The 20,605-nt window shown below is 42.3% G+C and overlaps 1 protein-coding gene across 1 annotated transcript; it reads left to right on the top strand.

Annotated features, from left to right (window-relative positions):
* Window positions 1-304: 304 nt before the first annotated feature.
* On the top strand, window positions 305-16,987 carry LOC134614956 (keratin, type I cytoskeletal 19-like). Its single transcript, XM_063459241.1, has 9 exons — window positions 305-856; window positions 11,406-11,488; window positions 13,416-13,572; window positions 13,708-13,869; window positions 13,955-14,080; window positions 14,615-14,829; window positions 15,693-15,706; window positions 16,133-16,141; window positions 16,606-16,987. The coding sequence occupies exons 1-9, from the start codon at window positions 347-349 to the stop codon at window positions 16,701-16,703; spliced, it is 1,374 nt and encodes a 457-aa protein (XP_063315311.1). The 5' UTR covers window positions 305-346; the 3' UTR covers window positions 16,704-16,987.
* The last annotated feature ends 3,618 nt before the right edge of the window (window positions 16,988-20,605 follow it).

The raw sequence follows: 20,605 nt of genomic DNA, 5'->3' as shown, positions 1-20,605 counted from the left end.
TGTTTTAGAAACCAACTCAGCACAGACTCACAACACCACCTCTCGGATGAGAAAAAGCACTTTGTGTAAGACGTTTTCAGGAAAGAAAAGAAGGAAGGAGGGGGATGATGCTGTTCAGACACTATTGGGTTATCTTCCCAAACCAATGACGTGATTATAAACCCTGAAGCTTTCACAAAAGTTGGAATGCAAATCAAAGCTGATGACTCTACAAAGGGACCTGTCTTTCATGCAAACTTACACCCACTTCCCAAAGTATAAAATCTAGGTAGAGTGGTTTGGATTCCTCACATTCACACATCCTTCCGGTGGCATTCAGATTAAGGCTCTGTAATTACAGCACACCATGTCCTCCTATAGTATCAGACAAACATCCACTTCTTCAGGAACCAAAGGTGGCTTGGGTTTTGGTGGCTATGGTGGTGGTTCCAGTAGGCTATCTGTAGGTGGCTATCGGACCCCTAGCATCCATGGGGGAAGTGGTGGTAAAAATGTTTCTATCTCCACCGCAAGAGTTGTCTCATCTGGGATTGGTAGCGGCCTTTGTGGTGACTTTAGTGGTGGCTTTGGTGGTGGCATAGGTGGGAGCTATGTGTCTAGCTTTGGTGGAGGTTATGGTTCTGGATATGGCTTTGGAGGGGGAGCTGGTGGAGATGGCCTTCTGTCAGGAGGTGAGAAGGAAACCATGCAGAATCTGAATGACCGTCTGGCCTCATACCTGGACAAGGTGCGATCTCTGGAGAAATCTAATTCTCAGCTGGAGATTCAGATTCGTGAATGGTATGAGAAGCAGAAACCCAGTGTATCCAATGACTACAGTAACTACTACAAGATAATTGAGGACCTCCGCAACAAGGTAGCAAACATTTGTCTACTCCCAGTGAATACATCAGTGTACCGTTATTTTTTGATATTTCTGTCTAGATCACTATTAATCCATATGTTGATACAACAACATATTTGAATAGATGATGCCATGTACAACAATTCCATATTTTATCCTAAGATTGTATAGCATTATAATATAGGTTATATATAACATATTTTGTTATCTGTTATTTTCATAGACCTCTATTCAATGTTTCGGTGTTTTAAGCAGTTGTATTTGTGCAGATCAGTTAAAATTCATAATATAATATATATTTTAATTATTTTTAAATCAGGTTGTAATATTTTAGTATATTGTAAATTAAGATAATAGATAATAATAGCCTAAACTGATCAACCTTAAAATATATTTACTAACATGACATGGGCTCAGTGACATGTGAAGCTAGATCTAAGCCTCCGTTATAATGTATGGATAGAGGAAATTAACTTTCCAATCTTTGACCTCCAGTTGTCCTTGGGCAATATTTCCCCTAGTTGGTTGTCTGTCATATTGTAATCCAACAATGACACCCCAGCTGTAATAAAGCTGGTAATAAACATTCACATGTTATTTAATTTGTAAGGTGATAATGAACCCAGTGAACTGTAGACTGTATCACCTGTGGAATATGATAAACAACGTTCTCCTTTAAAAGGTGATGTTTATACAGTACAGATGTGGTCAACTTACAAGGAAATTATTAAATTTATTTTACTCAGAACGAGTCTTAATAAACTTAATGCCATTTAATATTATCCCTCAGCCCAGTATGAGCATGTTTATTCAAAGCTCGGTTATGTATTTTTCTAATAAGGGAAGAGATATTGGTGAAATAATGGGTGCACGTTTGTAGAAGACACTTACATGGAAGTATATTTTTCTAGATATATGTAAATATTTATGAAGTAGAAAAAACACTGCCTTTGCAATCTAAGTGATCAGTGGACAACACTTGGCAACTAAAAAGGCCCTAAAATTGCTGATTTTAAAAAGTTCTAACTTATCATAACATTATCTCATGTATCTCACAAAACTTTTCAGTGCTAAGATATATTTCCAGATCTCCACTACAGGTTAACTTTCAGGTGGCATTCTAAGCAACATAATCACTAATGGTAACTGCAAACCTGCTCCCAGCATAACACTGTAAAACAATCACTATCGCCCCAAACAAACAAAAAAATAGAATACTACTATTCATTACACGCTTTTGTCCCCTGTATTTATGAATACTTCTATCATTTAGAAAAACAGGTGGTTGGGCAGTCACCCAAAATTCCATTAAAAGTAGGTTGACACCCTATTCTGAACATGGATATACGTCTGTGTAGGCCGATGAACAGGGGCGGACTGACAACTTATAGGGCCCTCGGTCAATAGGAGATCAAGGGCCCCCCTCCCGGTGCAAGGTCTTTGTGCAGCTGTCATACACGTGTGTTTGGAGGCTACTTGTGTGGTTGCATGTGTGGGATGCTGCTTGTGTTCCTGTATGTCAACATGTTGAATTAGAATTCATTGTTTGACTTGTTTTACCTATTGTACTGCGCTGCAGAATATGTTGGTGCTATATAAGTAATTGTAATAATTGCGTTTGTATGTATAAGGAGGCTGTATGCAGTATTGCCATGCTGAGGATGCCTCTTGTGATGTTTGTGTAGGGAGGCTGCATGTGGTATTGAATGTGTGGGAATGCTGTTTGTGGGATTATGTGCATACAGTGAGGTTCCTTGTGGGTTTGTGTGTGTGTATGGAGCTGTTTGCAGTGTCGTATGTTAGTGGAAAGAGCTGGTTGTGTTGCAGAGAGTGTGTGGATAGGGGCTGTTGTGTGTGTGTGGGGGATAGGGGCTATAGTAGGCAGCTAGGGGATACTGGGACTGTAGTGTATGTTTGTATGATACTAGAGGCTCTACTGTGTGGGGGAGATACAGAGGCTGCAGTATGTGTGTGGATAGTGACTGCAGTGCATGAAGGGGGATATGGGCTATAATAGGTGCAGGGGGCATACGGACGGTGGGGGGATAGCGGCTGCAGTGGGAGCAGTGAGGGATAGGGGCTGTAGTGAGTGCAGGGAGGGATAGGGATGAGAGTGATGAGGACTGTAGTGGGTGCAGGAAGGCATAGGGGTGAGGTGGGTGAAGGGGCATAGGGGCTTAGATGGATAAAGAGGGCAGAGGGGCTGTGAAAGGGGGCTCAAAGGGGCATAGTGACTGGGATGGGTGAAGGGGGAACAGGCGGAGTTATGGGTGAAGGGGGCACAGGGCCTGGGATGGGTAAAGACGGGCACAAGGGCTGGGATAGGAAATGGGGGCACAGGGGCTGGGATAGGAAAAGGTGGGTACAGGGGCTGGGATGGATAAAGGGGCACAGGGGCTGGGATGGATAAAGGGGGCACAGGGGCTGGGATGGGTAAAGTGGCGCAGGGGCTGGGATAGGTGAAGGGGTACAGGGGCTGGGATAGGAAAAGGGGGGCACAGGGCCTGGGATGGATGAAGGGGTACAGGGGCTGGGATAGGTAAAGGGAGCACAGGTACTGGGCTGGGTGAAGGGGCCCAGGTACTGGGCTGGGTGAAGGGGCACATGTAATGGGATGGGTGAAGTGGCACAGGTACTGGGATGCGTGAAGGGGGGCACTAGAGCTGAGATGGGTGAAGGGGGCACTGAGATGGGTGAAGGGGCACTGGGGCTGGGATGGGTGAAAGGGGCACAGGGGCTGGGTGAAAGGGGCACAGGTACTGGGATGGGTAAAGGGAGCACAAGGGCTGGTATGGATGAAGGGGGGCACAGGTGTTGGGCTGGGTGGGGGGCACTGGGGCTGGGATGGGTAAAGGGGCACATGGACTGGGAAGGGTGAAAGGGGGCACAGGGGCTGGGATGGGTGAAAGGGGCTGGGATGGGGAAAGGGGCTGGGATGGGGAAAGGGGGCACTGGAGCTGAGATGTTAGAAAGGGGGCACAGGGTCTGGGACGGGTGAAAGGGGGCACTGGGATGGTGAAGGGGGCACAGGGCTGGGATAGGTGAAAGGGGCACTGGAGCTGAGATGGGTGAAAGGGGGCACTGGAGCTGAGATGGGTGAAAGGGAGCACAGGGTCTGGGATGGGTGAAAGGGGGCACAGGGTCTGGGATGGGTGAAGGGGGCACTAGGGTGGGTTAAGAGGGTACAGGTGCTGGGATGGGTGAAGGGGGCACAGGGATGGGATAGGTGAAAGGGGGCACTAGGGCTGAGATGGGTGAAAGGGGGCACTGGAGCTGAGATGGGTGAAACGGGGCACTGAGTCTGGGATGGGTGAAAGGGGGCACTGGGTCTGGGATGTGTGAAGGGGCACTGGGGTGGGTGAAGGGGGGGCACAGGGCTGGGATGGGTGAAGGGGGCACAGGGCTTGGATGGGTGAAGGGGCACTGGGATGGGTGAAGGGGGCACAGGACTGGGATAATTGAAGGAGGGCACTGAGATGGGTGAAGGGGGGTACAGGGCTGGGATAATTGAAGGAGGGCACTGGGATGGGTGAAGGGGGGCACAGGGCTGGGATAATTGAAGGAGGGCACTGGGATGGGTGAAGGGGGCACAGGGCTGGGATAATTGAAGGAGGGCACTGGGATGAGTGAAGGGGGGCACAGGGCTGGGATAATTGAAGGAGGGCACTGGGATGGGTGAAGGGGGCACTGGGGTGGGTGAAGGGGGCACAGGGCTGGGATGGTTGAAGGGGGCACTGGGGCTGGGTGAAGGGGCTGGGCTGGGTAAGGGGGTGTCACGATACCTTACCTGTCATCCTCGGACCCACGCAGTACAGCATCCTCCTTCACTGAGCGGCACGGCACCTCTGACGCCGGCCGCTCACTCAGAGCGGAATTTCTAACTTCGGCGCATGCGCGCCACTGCCGTCGGCTGGAAGCCAACAGGATCATGACGCAACCACGCACCCGGACCTTTTGGGGGCGTGGTTTTAAAGCAAAACACACCACACTATAAAAGGGCTGTCTTGACAGCAGTAAGACGCCCTAGTGTGGTTCTTGCTGGTTCCCATAGTGCTCTTTATGTTTATTGGTATTCTCTCCTGGTATTTGACTTTTGGCTACTCTATTTGACTATTCTACTCTCTGGTTCCCTGTACTTTGGCTTGTTAATCGTTATTCCGTCTTCTGTTATCCCTTGACCTCTGGCTATCCCATTTGACTACTCTAACGTGAGCCCGGCCATTCTAAGGTCCGGTATACGTTCTATAGTTAGGTTGCACTCTGCGTGAAGGGGTCACTGTCGTGACATTACACTAGGGCCATGGACCCTGCAGGTGTTAACCCTCTTGGGCTTGGTGCGGACAATAGGTTTGAGGAGCTGGACCATCGTATGGACCAGATCGCCCTCGCCGTACAGACATTAATTAACCGCACTGCTTATCTCCAGCCGGAGGAGCAGACTCCTAGTCTGAGACCCCAAGAACATCCCATGGAAGTGCTACCTACAGGCACTTCCAATCAGGCTACAGCACCTCTCAGGTATGGGGGTGATCCTAACGGATGCAGGGGGTTCCTAAATCAGATAAGCATATATTTTGAACTCCATCCTAGAGCTTACCCTACCGATAGAGCTAAGATTGGGTATATTATAACCCTGTTAGTAGATAAGGCTTTAACCTGGGCTAATCCCTTGTGGGAGAATGACAACCCCATAGTCTTTAATTACACTAACTTTGTTGCAGCTTTCAGGAGAACTTTTGATACCCCAGGCAGAAAGACTAACGCTGCCAAATCCTTATTGCGTTTAAGACAAAATACCCGTTCTCTAGTAGATTATGCCTTGGAATTCCGTACTTTAGCTGCAGAAGTCAGATGGAACGAACAAGCATTCGTAGATGTGTTCCTGAATGGAGTGTCTGATAGAATCCTAGATGAAGTGGCCACAAGAGATTTACCAGATACTCTAGAGGAGCTAATAACATATTTAGCTCATATTGATGAACGTCTTAGGTACAGGCAGAATACCAGAGAGAGACCTAGGAGAGTACCGGAACGTCTTGCTCTAACCTATCCCTCGTCCGAAACCCCTCCAGAACCCATGCAATTAGGGGCTACAAGATTGTCTGAGACAGAGAGACAATACCGTAGGAGGGAAGGTTTATGTTTGTATTGTGGCAGGAAGGGACATACACGAGTGAATTGTCCTAACCGGCCGGAAAACTCTCGCACCTAAGTTCACAAGGGGGACAGGCCTTGGGTGTTATGTGTATGTCCTCCTTCAATGATAAAAAAGATCTCCGGCTTCTTCTACCTATTACTTTAGAATGGGAGGGAAAGAAAATATCCACCCTTGCTTTAATTGATTCTGGGGCTGCTGAGAATTTTGTAGATCTCTCATTCGGGCAGAAAAATACCCTTCCATTCCAAAAAAGATCGGCACCCTTGGCCGTTGAGGCCATAGATGGTAGACCATTATCGATACCTCTTATTACCCAGGAGACCATTCCTCTAGTATTATCTACAGGTCTTCTTCATAGGGAGGTTATCATTCTGCAACAGATAACATCTCCTATTTTTCCTGTAATACTTGGGTTTCCTTGGTTAGTCCAGCATAATCCGTCGATTGACTGGGAAAAGAAGGAGATCATTAAGTGGGGAGATTCTTGTCACAGTAAATGCATTACTCCGATTAAACCAGTAGGCTTAATCAATATACCTACTATGGAACCATTGACTACCCAAATACCCAACCAATATATTGACCTTAAAGATGTCTTTGAACCTAAAGAGGCAGAAAAATTACCTCCCCATCGTCCCTATGATTGTCCTATTGAATTGTTGCCTGGTACTATGCCTCCAAGAGGTACGGTTTATCCCCTGTCGATGTCCGAAAATAAAGTATTAGAGGAGTACATTGCCGAGAATTTAAAGAAAGGGTTTATCACTAAATCTTCATCGCCCGCGGGTGCGGGGTTTTTCTTTGTATCTAAGAAAGAAGGGGATTTAAGACCCTGTATTGATTACAGAGGTTTGAATAAGATTACTATCCGTAATGCTTATCCTATTCCCTTAGTGACTGAACTATTTGACAGGTTAAAAGGAGCTACTGTCTTTTCTAAACTAGATTTGCGGGGAGCATATAATTTAATCAGAATAAAAGAAGGGCATGAATGGAAGACTGCTTTTAATACTCGTTATGGTCATTATGAGTATCGAGTTATGCCCTTCGGCTTATGCAACGCCCCAGCAGTCTTTCAGGACTTCATCAATGATGTGTTGCGAGACTTTTTACAAATGTTTGTAATCGTATATTTGGATGATATCCTGATTTACTCTAAAAACATGAACGAACACTATGAACATGTCAGATTGGTTCTTTCAAGGTTATTAGAGAATGGTCTCTATTGTAAATTGGAGAAATGTTTGTTCCACAAGGAAGAAGTGCATTTCCTGGGATATATCATTTCTAGTACGGGTTTCCAAATGGAGCCGAAAAAGTTAGAAGCCATTCAGCAATGGCCCTTACCAGTTGGACTTAAAGCAATCCAACGCTTCCTGGGGTTTGCCAATTACTATAGAAAATTCATAAAAGGATTCTCTTCAATAACAGCCCCTATTACTGCTATGACTAAGAAGGGAAGAAATCACAGGGAATGGTGTACTGAAGCTAAAAGAGCTTTTGATTTATTGAAAGAAGCCTTTTCCTCAGCACCAGTATTAAGACACCCTGATCCTTCTCGTCCTTTCATACTGGAAGTAGATGCATCCGAGTCAGGGATAGGAGCAATACTATCTCAAAGACCTTCGGATGATCAACCATTGCATCCTTGTGGGTTTTTTTCAAAAAAATTAACGGAAACTGAGAAGAGATACGATATAGGGGAGAGAGAGTTGTTGGCAATTATTTCTGCCCTTAAAGAATGGCGATACTTGCTTGAAGGGTCACCCATCCCTGTTACCATTTTTACAGATCATAAAAACCTCTCTTACTTCAGTGAAGCCAAGAAAATGTCTGACAGACAAGTACGTTGGTCTTTATACCTCAATCGTTTCAATTATGTTGTTACATACAGGCCAGGGTCAAAAAATACTAAGGCTGATGCTCTATCCCGCCAATATGAACCTGTTACTTCCTCCAATTAAGTTATGTCCTCTTTAATCCCTCATAATCGTATTGTAGCAACTGTCTTTGCAAAAGTCTCATCGGGATTAATAGAGGAGATCTCTACATTCCAAGATCGTACTACCTTGACTGTTTCTCAAGGAAAACTATATGTGCCATTAACCTATCGGAATAAAGTATTATCCCTCATGCATGACTCCAAAATGGCAGGGCATCAAGGGATACATAAAACCACATCATTGCTGGCGGAACGGTTCTGGTGGCCTTCCTACAAGAAGGATGTGCGTGAGTTTGTCCTTGCTTGTAATATTTGTTCCACTACAAAATCGCCTAAGGGTCGTCCTATAGGACTCCTCATGCCCTTACCTATTCCAGAGACTCCATGGTCAAGTATTGCTATGGATTTCGTAGTAGACCTACCCCCTTCTAAGAACTACACTGTCGTATTAACGATAATTGACAGATTCTCCAAGATGTCTCATTTGGTTCCTCTTTATAAATTACCTACATCATCTGAACTGGCGTATATATTTATAAGAGAAGTGGTCCGTTTACATGGGGTACCCCATGATATTGTCTCTGATAGAGGGCCTCAATTTATTTCTCGTTTCTGGAAATCATTTTGTGGACAGTTAGGTATCAACCTTAACCTTTCCTCTTCTTATCATCCCCAATCTAATGGGGTTACAGAAAGGATGAACCAATGCCTGGAACAATACATCCGTTGTTTCACTTCGGTTCATCAAGATGACTGGGCGGACCTGTTACCATGGGCAGAATTTGCTCACAATCATCATGTCCATGAATCCACTTTACACAGCCCGTTTTTTATAAATTATGGGTTTAATCCTACAACTTTACCGAGTTCCATTCATTCTACCGGAGTGCCAAGTGTAGATGACACCGTTAGGAACATGAGGGAGACTTGGTTAGGGGTTAAACAAATATTGACTCAAAGGGCTAGTGTGTACAAAGCCAATGCGGATAGGCATCGGAAACCTGCTCCCACGTTCATGATCGGGGATAAAGTGTGGTTAAGTACCCGTAACATTAGACTTAAGGTCCCATCTATGAAATTCGCTCCCAGATTCATTGGTCCATTTCAGGTTCTCAAGCGTATCAACCCTGTTTGTTACAGTCTTCGTTTGCCCTCTAATATGAAAATACCGAATTCGTTCCATGTCTCACTTCTCAAACCATTAATTTGTAATCGGTTTACTCGTAATACCCCTCCTCCTCTTCCTGAAGTTGTGGAGGGACAAAACGAATATGAGGTGAGGTCTATTTTGGATTCTCGTTTTTCTAGGGGTAAACTTCAATACCTTTTAGACTGGAAGGGTTATGGACCTGAGGATCGTTCGTGGGTGGACGCTTCTGATGTGCACGCCCCCCGCCTGATTCGTTTATTTGAAAGGAGGCGTTCTAACCGCCCTGGGGGCGGTCCTTGTGGGGGGGGGTACTGTCACGATACCTTACCTGTCATCCTCGGACCCACGCAGTACAGCATCCTCCTTCACTGAGCGGCACGGCACCTCTGACGCCGGCCGCTCACTCAGAGCGGAATTTCTAACTTCGGCGCATGCGCGCCACTGCCGTCGGCTGGAAGCCGACAGGATCATGACGCAACCACGCACCCGGACCTTTTGGGGGCGTGGTTTTAAAGCAAAACACACCACACTATAAAAGGGCTGTCTTGACAGCAGTAAGACGCCCTAGTGTGGTTCTTGCTGGTTCCCATAGTGCTCTTTATGTTTATTGGTATTCTCTCCTGGTATTTGACTTTTGGCTACTCTATTTGACTATTCTACTCTCTGGTTCCCTGTACTTTGGCTTGTTAATCGTTATTCCGTCTTCTGTTATCCCTTGACCTCTGGCTATCCCATTTGACTACTCTAACGTGAGCCCGGCCATTCTAAGGTCCGGTATACGTTCTATAGTTAGGTTGCACTCTGCGTGAAGGGGTCACTGTCGTGACAGGGGGGGTATTAGCTTAAAAAAAATAATATTTACTTACCTGCTGTCTGCCAGGGTTCAGCAGATTCTGCAGGACAGGAAGTGATGTAACTTCCCCTCTTTCGGCCCCGCCTCTTCCCCTCACACGGAGCTCCGCAGTCATTGCATGGAGGAGACCTGGCAGGAGCAGCAGGATCACTGCCAGGTCTCAGAAGGTGGGGGTGGAGGGGAGGCAGAGGGGGGAAACAGAAAGAGATAGGTTGCAGCAGCAACCTATCCCTAGAATATGTACAATTCTGGCTGGGGAGATCTGTGATCTGATCTCCCCAGCCAGAGCATGTTTATGCAGCCAGCCGGGCCCCTGACTGCCTCGGGCCCTCGGTCCATGACTGATCTGCCCGAGTGGTCAGTCCGCCCCTGCCGATGAACTAATTCAAGGTCTTTGTGGGAACATCCTAGGAGCTCTTCCACTTCTGGAGCCAGTGAAATACTCCAGACATGCAGGAGAGCTCTTACGCAATGCTGGTCCTTCCTTAGCCTTGTATGGAAAAGTTAGTGAACTCGAACATTAGCACGTGTTAGCATAAGAAACAAACATGCCCGTAATTTTTTCTTTTTTAAAGTCAAGAAGAAGGAAAAGAATACGCACATGTGAACATTTGCACAATTTGGAAACATGAGTTTTCTCCCATCCCTACTTGATTAAACATTATTAGCACTTTCATTAAAGGAACACTATAGTCACCTAAATTACTTTAGCTAAATAAAGCAGTTTTAGTGTATAGATCATTCCCCTGTAATTTCACTGCTCAATTCACTGTCATTTAGGAGTTAAATCACTTTGTTTCTGTTTATGCAGCCCTAGCCACACCTCCCCTGGCTATGATTGACAGAGCCTGCATGAAAAAAAAAAACTGGTTTCACTTTCAAACAGATGTAATTTACCTTAAATAATTGTATCTCAATCTCTAAATTGAACTTTAATCACATACAGGAGGCTCTTGCAGGGTCTAGCAAGCTATTAAAATAGCAGGGGATAAGAAAACCGTAATTAAACAGAACTTGCAATAAAGAAAGCCTAAATAGGGCTCTCTTTACAGGAAGTGTTTATGGAAGGCTGTGCAAGTCACATGCAGGGAGGTGTGACTATGGTTCATAAACAAAGGGATTTAACTCCTAAATGGCAGAGGATTGAGCAGTGAGGCTGCAGGGGCATGTTCTATACACCGAAACTGCTTCATTAAGCTTAAGTTGTTCAGGTGACTATAGTGTCCCTTTAAAATAAATACTTGTTTTTAAACAGTTTTAGAAGTTTGTTATGAAAATTGAAAGCTACTGTGTAGTATAATCACATGAAGTAGTATTTTACTTAGCATTTTTTTGTTGTAACGTGTATTTTCCGTTACCAATGGGGGACAATCTATTGGAAATGACAAATGTAAAAAAAATACTACAAAATGTTTGAATTATTTAGTAACTTTCTTTCACTCTTTCCCCATCTTTTAGATCCATAATGCTAACTTGGACAATGCAAGCACCATTGTGCAGATTGACAATGCCAAGTTGGCAGCTGACGATTTCAGAACTAAGTAAGTTTGTTGCGTGAATTTGACTCTTAAATTGTTGCATAGTGGCCAACGATATGCCCTAAATTCTTTCATACTACCCCTTTAATCAATGTTTTTTATCTGACCAACATATAAAGACACACAAAGTAAATCTTAATCTTACACTTTTATGATTTGGTGTATAAAAGCTGTGAATTTTCCATATTATACCAAGGGTCATCAAGCTCATTTTATCCCAGCATTAAATAGCCATCCTCAAATAGTCTGTACACAAAGCCCAATAGATTGAGTATAAACAAAGATCGTGATCGAGAAATACATGATGGTATTTTAGTATCACCTGTGGCCAAATATGGAGCAGCATTTAAAATAAAGTAAAAAAAAAATACTTCGTATTACTGGCTGCTAATATTTAAGACATTTCAGGAACCACAAGAAGTTCAGTTACTTACATGGATTGAAGAAAGGGCTGCGGGGAGACAGCGCCTGTAGAATTGTTCTCAGATCCAGTGATATAAAGAATGAACAAAGAAATTTAATATAGTGTAGTATATTAAAAATATTGGTGAAGTATAGATAACAGAAATGCACTTACAATTTTCTGGAGCTTATGTTCAGCTCCAGATTGATGCGCATGGACGGAACAATCCCCGTCTGTGGAAATAATGGTAGATCCAGGTACTTCTTGGTGAGTTTTTTGTTCTCAGGCTGTGAATTGTTGTACCACTGGTCGGCAGTCAGATGTCCTCAGTATACAGGGAAGATAAAAACAGACTATAGTGCTCTCTGTATGTAATGAGCTGATTTAAAAAAAAAAAAAAAAAAAAAAGGAATAAAATATACTCACAAACAGAGAGCAAATACAGGTATTGCTCAATCCTATAAGGCTTGGGTGGTATGATCCCCACCGAGGATGTTCCTGTGAGAATCTTCAGGATAAAATTCCAGGATAAAAAATGCCAGGATAAAAAATATATATTTTTTCAATGATAGGTCTAGAGTCTCCAAAGCAGTATAAAACAATAAGCTTTATTTGGAGATAATAAAAGGTATAAAATTGATAATAACACTAACTCGTTTCTCCTTTAACAGGCTTTTTCAACACTTTGAGAAAGCCTGTTAAAGGAGAAACACGTTAGTGTTATTATCAATTTTATACCTTTTATTATCTCCAAATAAAACTTATTGTTATATACTGCTTTGGAGACTCTAGACCTATCTTTGAAAAAATATATATTTTTTATCCTGGCATTTTTTATCCTGGAATTTTATCCTGAAGATTCTCACAGGAACATCCTCGGTGAGGATCATACCACCCAAGCCTTATAGGATTGAGCAATACCTGTATTTGCTCTCTGTTTGTGAGTATATTTTATTCCTTTTTTTTTTTTTTTTTTTTTTTTAATCAGCTCATTACATACAGAGAGCACTATAGTCTGTTTTTATCTTCCTTGTATACTGAGGACATCTGACTGCCGACCAGTGGTACAACAATTCACAGCCTGAGAACAAAAAACTCACCAAGAAGTACCTGGATCTACCATTATATCCACAGATGGGGATTGTTCCGTCCCTGGCATCAATATTTCTGTCCATGCGCATCAATATAGAGCTGAACATAAGCTCCAGAAAATTGTAAGTGCATTTCTGTTATCTATACTTCACCAATATTTTTTATATACTACACTATATTAAGTTTCTTTGTTCATTCTATATATCACTGGATCTGAGAACAATTCTACAGGCGCTGTCTCCCCGCACCTCTTTCTGCAATCCAACTACACCACCAGAAAGAAGAGACTCTGGTTAGGGAAGACCAAGCTGACACATATACAAAGCACAGGTGCCAAAAGTCCATCCCCTCATTATTTTTCTCAGTTACATACATATTTATGTAAATTGATGGTCCAAGATTTTAAGAGTGCTCTTTTGACCTCTTTCTAACAAGGTATGAAAATGAGCTGGCCCTTCGCACGAGTGTTGAGAGTGACATCAACGGGTTGCGCAGAGTTCTGGATGAGCTGAGACTAACTAGTTCTGACCTTGAGATGCAGATTGAGAGCCTGAAGGAGGAGCTGGCATACCTGAAGAAGAACCATGAAGAGGTAGGGTAAAATTTGTGAATATTCAGACTGGCGAAAACACTTGAAGTTATATCAGTAGGTTATAGAATATACAATGACGTAGACAATGATCTGTGACGAAGATGCCCTTTTAAACAATTGTTTATTTTTACGCAGGAAATGAATGCGTTCCGTGGACAAGTTGGTGGTCAAGTGAATGTAGAAATGGATGCTTCCCCTGCTGTGGACCTTACTAAGATTCTGTCTGAAATGAGGGATCAGTATGAAGTCATGGCTGACAAGAACCGCAGAGAAGTTGAAGCCTGGTACTTACAGAGGGTGAGTTAGTTTGACTCAATCTTTTGCATAGCATTTCTAAGATTAATTTTAAAAAAGGTGCTTAATGCTCATCTTCCTCCTACAGACTGAAGAACTAAGCAAAGAAGTTGCCAGCCATAATGAACAGATCCAGTCCAGCAACACGGAAATCACAGACCTAAAACGCACATTCCAAGGCTTAGAGATTGAGCTGCAGACACAACTAAGCCTGGTAAGATATTTTCCACCAAATATAGGATCTGACTCAATTACACTGCCATGATGACATCAAAATACTATGCTCCACATATTGAAAATTATTGGAAATATGGTTACATTTAAATTTCAATGTCCCATGTGACCCGTCTCTTCAAGACAAAATTATATCATGCATATATAAGTTTACAAATGTCGCCATTGGAAAACAAAGTTGAAAAGGTCCTTGATAAATAGGGTCACCCAGTAATGACATTGGAGTAATATGACCCGATCTCTTTAGACTGTCACAAAAATAGGACACACCACCCCATTTTAATTGTGAGCTTGTTTGGGCATGGCCCTCTTTACCTACTGTTCCCGTACGTCATACATGTTTGGTTAGAATTGAATGTGTTTTCTAGTGTACAGCGGTGCTTAATTTGTTGCCGCTATATAAATAATTGTAACTGTAACAGGAATTTATTGGATGCACATAAATGTGACATTTTAAATTAATACAATATAACACTATTTAATTCCTAATATTCTCTTTTTTTTCCCAATATAGAAAGCTGCTCTAGAAGGCACATTAGCAGAGACAGAAGGTCGGTACTGCACACAACTTTCACAGTTACAAAGCCTCATCGGGAATGTTGAGGCTCAGCTTTCAGAGCTCCGATCAGATATGCAACGCCAGAGTTATGAATATAAAATCCTTATGGATGTAAAGACCCGGTTAGAACAAGAAATTGCAACCTACAGACGTCTCCTAGAGGGAGAAGAGTAAGTGAAAATATAGGCACAATAACGAGAAACTATTAACCACAGTAGCAAATAATAATATTTATATATATATATATATATATATACATAGTTGGTTTTGCCATCAACAAATATATAAAAATTAAGTTTAGTAAATAACTGTTTGAACTTTATAAACACCAGTAATGTCTTCTATTCACAATGTTAAGAATGTCCATCTATGGTACTTATTTAAATTAGTTCATCAACCTATAATATAATAAATTGTCTATAAATCCATTCAGAGCCAGATTAAGGTCCTACAACATCCAAGACAAATTTCCACTTCGTCTCTCCCCACCTTCCTTTTGTTGAAATACATATCAAACTACACATTTTATAATTTAATATAAGTCAAATCATATAGGTTTAAAATAAAAATAATATCTTACTTTTAAGCAGATACAGAAATTAATATAGTGAGACCGATATACATATAGCGATATAAATAGAGAAATAGTCAGATAAGGATATATACAGAGAAACATACCCCCAACTGTCCTGGATAGGTAAAGGTGGCATGTTGTGATTTTGGTACATGACGGCCATTTTAGATTTGTACTCTGGAGTCATCTGACGTGAGAGCTTTAGTGCCACTTTTAGACTTACTTGTGTTAAACAAAACAAACTCAGAGCTTTTCTGATCATACACGAGCGCTTTCCAGATGGGCCATACTATGGTGGGTTTGCTATCACAGCTAATGATAAGGCCCCACTGACGCATCTTCTCTTCATCATGTTCTGCTCCCCGCTGCATAACAAGTGATGCCTTCTCCAGTCCTGCACCCCTACTCATTTATATACAGATGCAGAGATTGGCACAGTTTTATCCTAAGATACAGTAGCACATCAGTTTTTTGTTTTTTAAATGTACTGACAAAAGTGTAAAAATGCTAAATGTTCCTTAATTTATCTTCCATTATGTAAAACCCTCTAAACTTGCAGTCACCATCAACCAATTAAAATACATTTCCAGAATTTGGGCATTCATATATAAAATACATTTTTTGGGGGGCTAAAATTCTATTTACAAAACAAGTTTGCGTTCATTCTTGTACGTTTTTGGACTGTGTTGAATTACCCCATTGTTATTCACAAACACCCTCTGGCTTATCATACTGAAAAATATTCAGCAGAAAATGCCTTCTTTTATAAATGAGTTAAATTTCACAAGAGGCTCATTTTACTAGTAATGAAAATCCCTGCAAGGCTCGGATCTCAGGATGAGAATAATACATTTTTATATTAGTGATTTTACTTCTTTTTATTAAAGGGTTTTATGAAGACAAATACTGTAATATTGCTCTTGTTCTCATGTATGACCAGGAAATTATTTTTTTAATATGTTTAAGTTTATTATCGATACCTGAAACAAGTTTCAAATATCAAATGTAATTTACAATTCTCTTTTTATTTTTCCCTTAGCATATCTTACAACGACGGTAAGCCTCCTCCTATTTTTTTTTTGTAATTTGATTAAAAATTGCTGAAAATTCCATTTCATATTATGTGTAAATGCACTAGTTAAAATATGTCTATTATTTATTACAAGAAATTTTTTCCCCATAGGTATTATGTATTTATATTTCAAATGACGTATACAATCTATATTATCGATACAATATCATTAAAATTAGAATTTTATCTCATGAATATTGAGTGCTATATATTTACAATATATTTACTGTTGATATTGGGTTACTGTTACAGTGATTTGTTTGTGTACCATATGTCTAACAGATTTATTTTCTGTTTTAGCTTCTCAAACCACACGCCAAGTTCGCACCATAATACATGAGACCGTCGATGGAAAAGTTGTCTCAAGCAAAGAACATGTTCATAAGGCAAACTACTAAACTGAAAAATGGCTAAGAAGTCAGAACCTAGAAAATGCTATATTTTACAAAAATAAAATGTTCTACAAAATCGACAACAATAATCGTCGAAAAATACGATACAGTATTACAAAACAAAATCAAGATTTATCGACGACATGTTGTTTTGGGTTCTATCCATTAGTCATTGCTGTCAGGTCACTGTCTATCTGATCTTGACCTGATAGTACAGTTTTTTTTAATTACTATGCAAGGTGTTTCTATATGTATCTCTTTCCAATAAAGTTATAAGCTTTTTTCATGCATCCCTGACTACTTCTGTGTATTTTTTTAACAATATTTTAATAATTATTATAATTTTCCCATACTTTTAAGTAGTATTCACATAGTGTTTTGAAATGTAAACAAGCAACTATATGTACATTTCCTCTAGATATAAAAGTTATCCGTTTTCCTTTTAAAGTAAAAACAAACCAAAATACAGAAATACGGACTCATAAAATCACTATGGCATTTTAATATTATTATATCTTGGAGTGATTTTGATTTGATAGATTACATGCCAAAGGCAAACACTCGGGTGGTCAAACTGGAGTTTGGTGAACAGCTATACCTGGCAACCAACAATTAAAGGTAATACAGCAAGGTACAGCTATTCTCTGGAATCAAGAGCAACAAATTATAATAGGTATAAAGAAGTCTAAAGAAGATATATTTCTATAGTCAAAAGAAAATGCCAACTGATCTTCAGCACACCATAATTCGATTTGCAAAGTTTATTCAGCCATTAACTATAATGCCAATATTTCAACACTATTAGATGTCTTGATGATCTCAGTCAATCCAATGGGTTCCCATAGGAAAGCATTAGGAGGCTATTGCGCATGCGTGGCATAATACCACACTGCGCCAATCAACATCTCCTTATAGAGATGCATTAAGTCAGTCCCTCTGTGTGTCTCATTCTCCCCTTTCGCAGCTCCTCTGATTTTCTCTTATTCCCCTTTCTCAGCCCCTCCATGTGTTTCAGTCCTCCCCTCTAGCCCCCAATATGTCTCATTCCCCCTCGCCCCTCCATGTGTCTCATATCTGACAATGTGTATCATTCCCTCCCAATGTGTAAAGTTTCCCCTCTAGCCCCTCTATGTGTCTATGTGTCTTCTGTTTCCTCTCACCGATCTGATAGGAAGTGCTCTCACTAAGTGCACTTCCTGTCAGGCTGGGAAGAGGATAAAGAAGATCCTCTATCTACTGTATGCTCGGCCACGCTTCAAGAAGTAAACGTCCGTGCACCCGCCTGAAGATATGCTAGCTCACTGGCAATTTTTCCGGTATCCAAGTGGCCCAGGACGGCCCTGTGTATAGTACATCTGCATTTGAAAAAATACTGTTTAGAACAATAAATTAAAGGAACACCATATTTAGCCCTCTTGCTGCCTTAAGGCCAGTTTCCTTAATGCACATGTATACACATGTGGTGAGGGGGATTGTGGACATGGTAGGGCGACAGGGACCATGGTGCGGTATTAGAAGCTATAGTGGGAAGACAGGGGCTGTTGTGTAGGGGATAGGGGCTGTGGTTGATGGATAAGGGCAGTGATGGGTGCAGTGGCGTATTAATAGGGGGGCAGGGAGGGTGGTCCACCACTATTACGGGGGTTCCACCTAAACTCATAGCGAGAGCCGCGGCTGGGCAGCAGGAGGAGGAATGCGGAGGCGCGCAATGCCATGCTGTCAATGTGCTCCACCCTAGCGGTGTTCTTAGCTGAAGCACTCTGACACTCTTTGCAGGCGGAGACACGATGGGAGTCCCTGGCTCGCTGCTGGAGTCTGGATTAGCAGGGAGCAATGAGCAGGTGAAGGAGCAGAGTGAGTACTTGGTAATATTGCTTTTTTTTTTACAGTATTTTTTTGTGAAAGGGGTCTTGTAAAGGGAGGGAAGGGTATGGTAACAGGAGTCTTGTAGAGGAGGGGGTAGGGATTTTTGTGAATGGGAGGGGGGCAAGGAGTTTGTAGGGTGATACGGGGGTTCGTAGTGGGGACAGGGGTCTTGTAGAGGGGGGGTGCAAGGGTTTTTGTAGAGGAGGTGAGCAAAAGAGTTCGTAGTGGGGACAGGGGTCTTGTAGAGGGGGGTGCAAGGGTTTTTGTAGAGGGGGCAAGCAGAGTTTTTTGTAGAGAGGGGGCAGGGTTTTTTGTGAATAGGGTGCAGGGGGTTTGTAGAGGGGGCAGGGGTCTTGTAGAGGGGGCAGAGATTTTTGTGAATGGGGTGCAGGAGGTTTGTAGAGGGATGCAGGTTCTTTTGATACAGGGGTGCAGGGTTTTTGTAGAGGGGAGCAGGACATTTGTAAAAGGGGGACTGGGCAGGGGTTTTGTAGAAGGGTGGGTTTGTAGAAGGGGAACTGGGCAGGGGTTTTTGTAGAGGAGGGGGTGCAGGGTTTTTATAGAGGGGGCGGGGGTTTTGTAGAAAGGGAGGTTTGTAGAAAGGGAGGCTTGTAGAAAGGGGAGGTTTGTAGAAGGGGGACTAACCGGGCAGGGGGATTTGTTGAGGGGGGGGGGGGTGCAGGGTTTTTGTAGAGGGTAGCAGGGGCTGTGTAAAAGGGAGACTGGGCAGGGGCTTTGTAGACGGGGAGTTGTAGAAGGGGGAGAGGGCAGGGGATTTGTCGAAGGGAGGACTGGGCCTGGGTTTTTGTAGAGAAGAGGGTGCATGGTTTTTGCAGAGGAAGGGGTGCAGATTTTTTTGTAGAGGGGGCAGAGGTTTTGTAGAAAGGGGTGTGTATAAATAGTCAATGAGTTTGTTAGCTCTGACGTGAATGCACTGAGCAGGCTAGATACTGAGCCATGGGAAGCAGATAAGAACTATCAAGACACCTGTGTAACAAGGTAACGGAAATTTATAAAGATGGAAAAAGATATCAAAAGAAATCCAAAGCCTTGAAAATGCCAGTACTGTTCAATCACTTATTAAGAAGTGGAAAATTCAGGGTTCTCTTAATACCAAGCCTAGGTCAGGTAGACCAAGAAAGATTTCAGCCACAACTGCCAGAAGAATTGTTTGGGATACAAAGAAAACCCCACAGGTAACCTCAGGAGAAATACAGGCTACGCGGGAAAAAGATGGTGTGGTTGTTTCAAGGAGCACAATACAATGATATCTGAACAAAAATGAGCTAGTGCGGGATGGTGATGACTTGGACGTTTGAGACACAGCACGGCGGGAGGAGGCGGAGTAATGATGGAATAATGGTGATCCTCTAAGGAGAACGCGGTGAAAAAGAAGCATGAGGGAAATTGATTCGACCCGAGCAACGAGAAGTCCAAAATACCTACCCTATCGGTGGGGAAAAAAAACAAACAAACAGAAAAAAAACGGAAATGTATGTTGTTGAAAGGAAAAGTTATTGATATATACACTCAGTAAAGCTTGTTAATAGAATACCTCTAAATGTACTCAAAGGATATATGGTTGTGGGATACTCCCAGTGAAAGAATTTTGGTGAATAAGGAAAATAATCTGTAGAGGGGGGAGAGAGGGAGAGGAGGGAGAGGGGAAATGGGAGAGGGGAAGAGAGGGGTAGGAAGAAAGGGAGAAGAAAAAGGGGAGGAAAGAAAAAAAAAAGGCAAGGATGACCTGTAAACTAAATACAACTAATTACAAGTGATAAATATAAAAAAGAAGAGAATGGAAAGGAAAAGGGAAAGAAAAGAAAAAAAAGAAAGAGGAAAGGAAAGGAAAGGAAAAGGGGAAGGAAAAATAGAAAAATAGAAGAAGGAACAAAGTGAGAAAAAAATAATACACAAAGATAATACACAAAGAGATTGATAGAGAGGGAAGATACATTACACTGAATTATAAAATAGATAATGCACTTTTCACAATAGTTAATGTTTATGCCCCTAATGCGAATGCAATTTCCTTTTTAAAC

This window comes from Pelobates fuscus, chromosome 6 (genome assembly GCF_036172605.1).
Source record: "Pelobates fuscus isolate aPelFus1 chromosome 6, aPelFus1.pri, whole genome shotgun sequence".
Classification (NCBI taxonomy): Eukaryota; Metazoa; Chordata; class Amphibia; order Anura; family Pelobatidae; genus Pelobates; species Pelobates fuscus.
Note: the sequence above shows the minus strand (reverse complement) of the source record. Positions and strands in the feature narration are given on the sequence as shown.

Bases quoted from the DNA above. Each gene is read 5' to 3' on its own strand.
- LOC134614956 (XM_063459241.1), top strand. From the start codon at position 347: ATGTCCTCCTATAGTATCAGACAAACATCCACTTCTTCAGGAACCAAA. The intron at 857-11,405 runs GTAGCAAACATT...CCCATCTTTTAG, and splicing joins TTGAGGACCTCCGCAACAAG to ATCCATAATGCTAACTTGGA. The intron at 14,081-14,614 runs GTAAGATATTTT...TTCCCAATATAG, and splicing joins TGCAGACACAACTAAGCCTG to AAAGCTGCTCTAGAAGGCAC.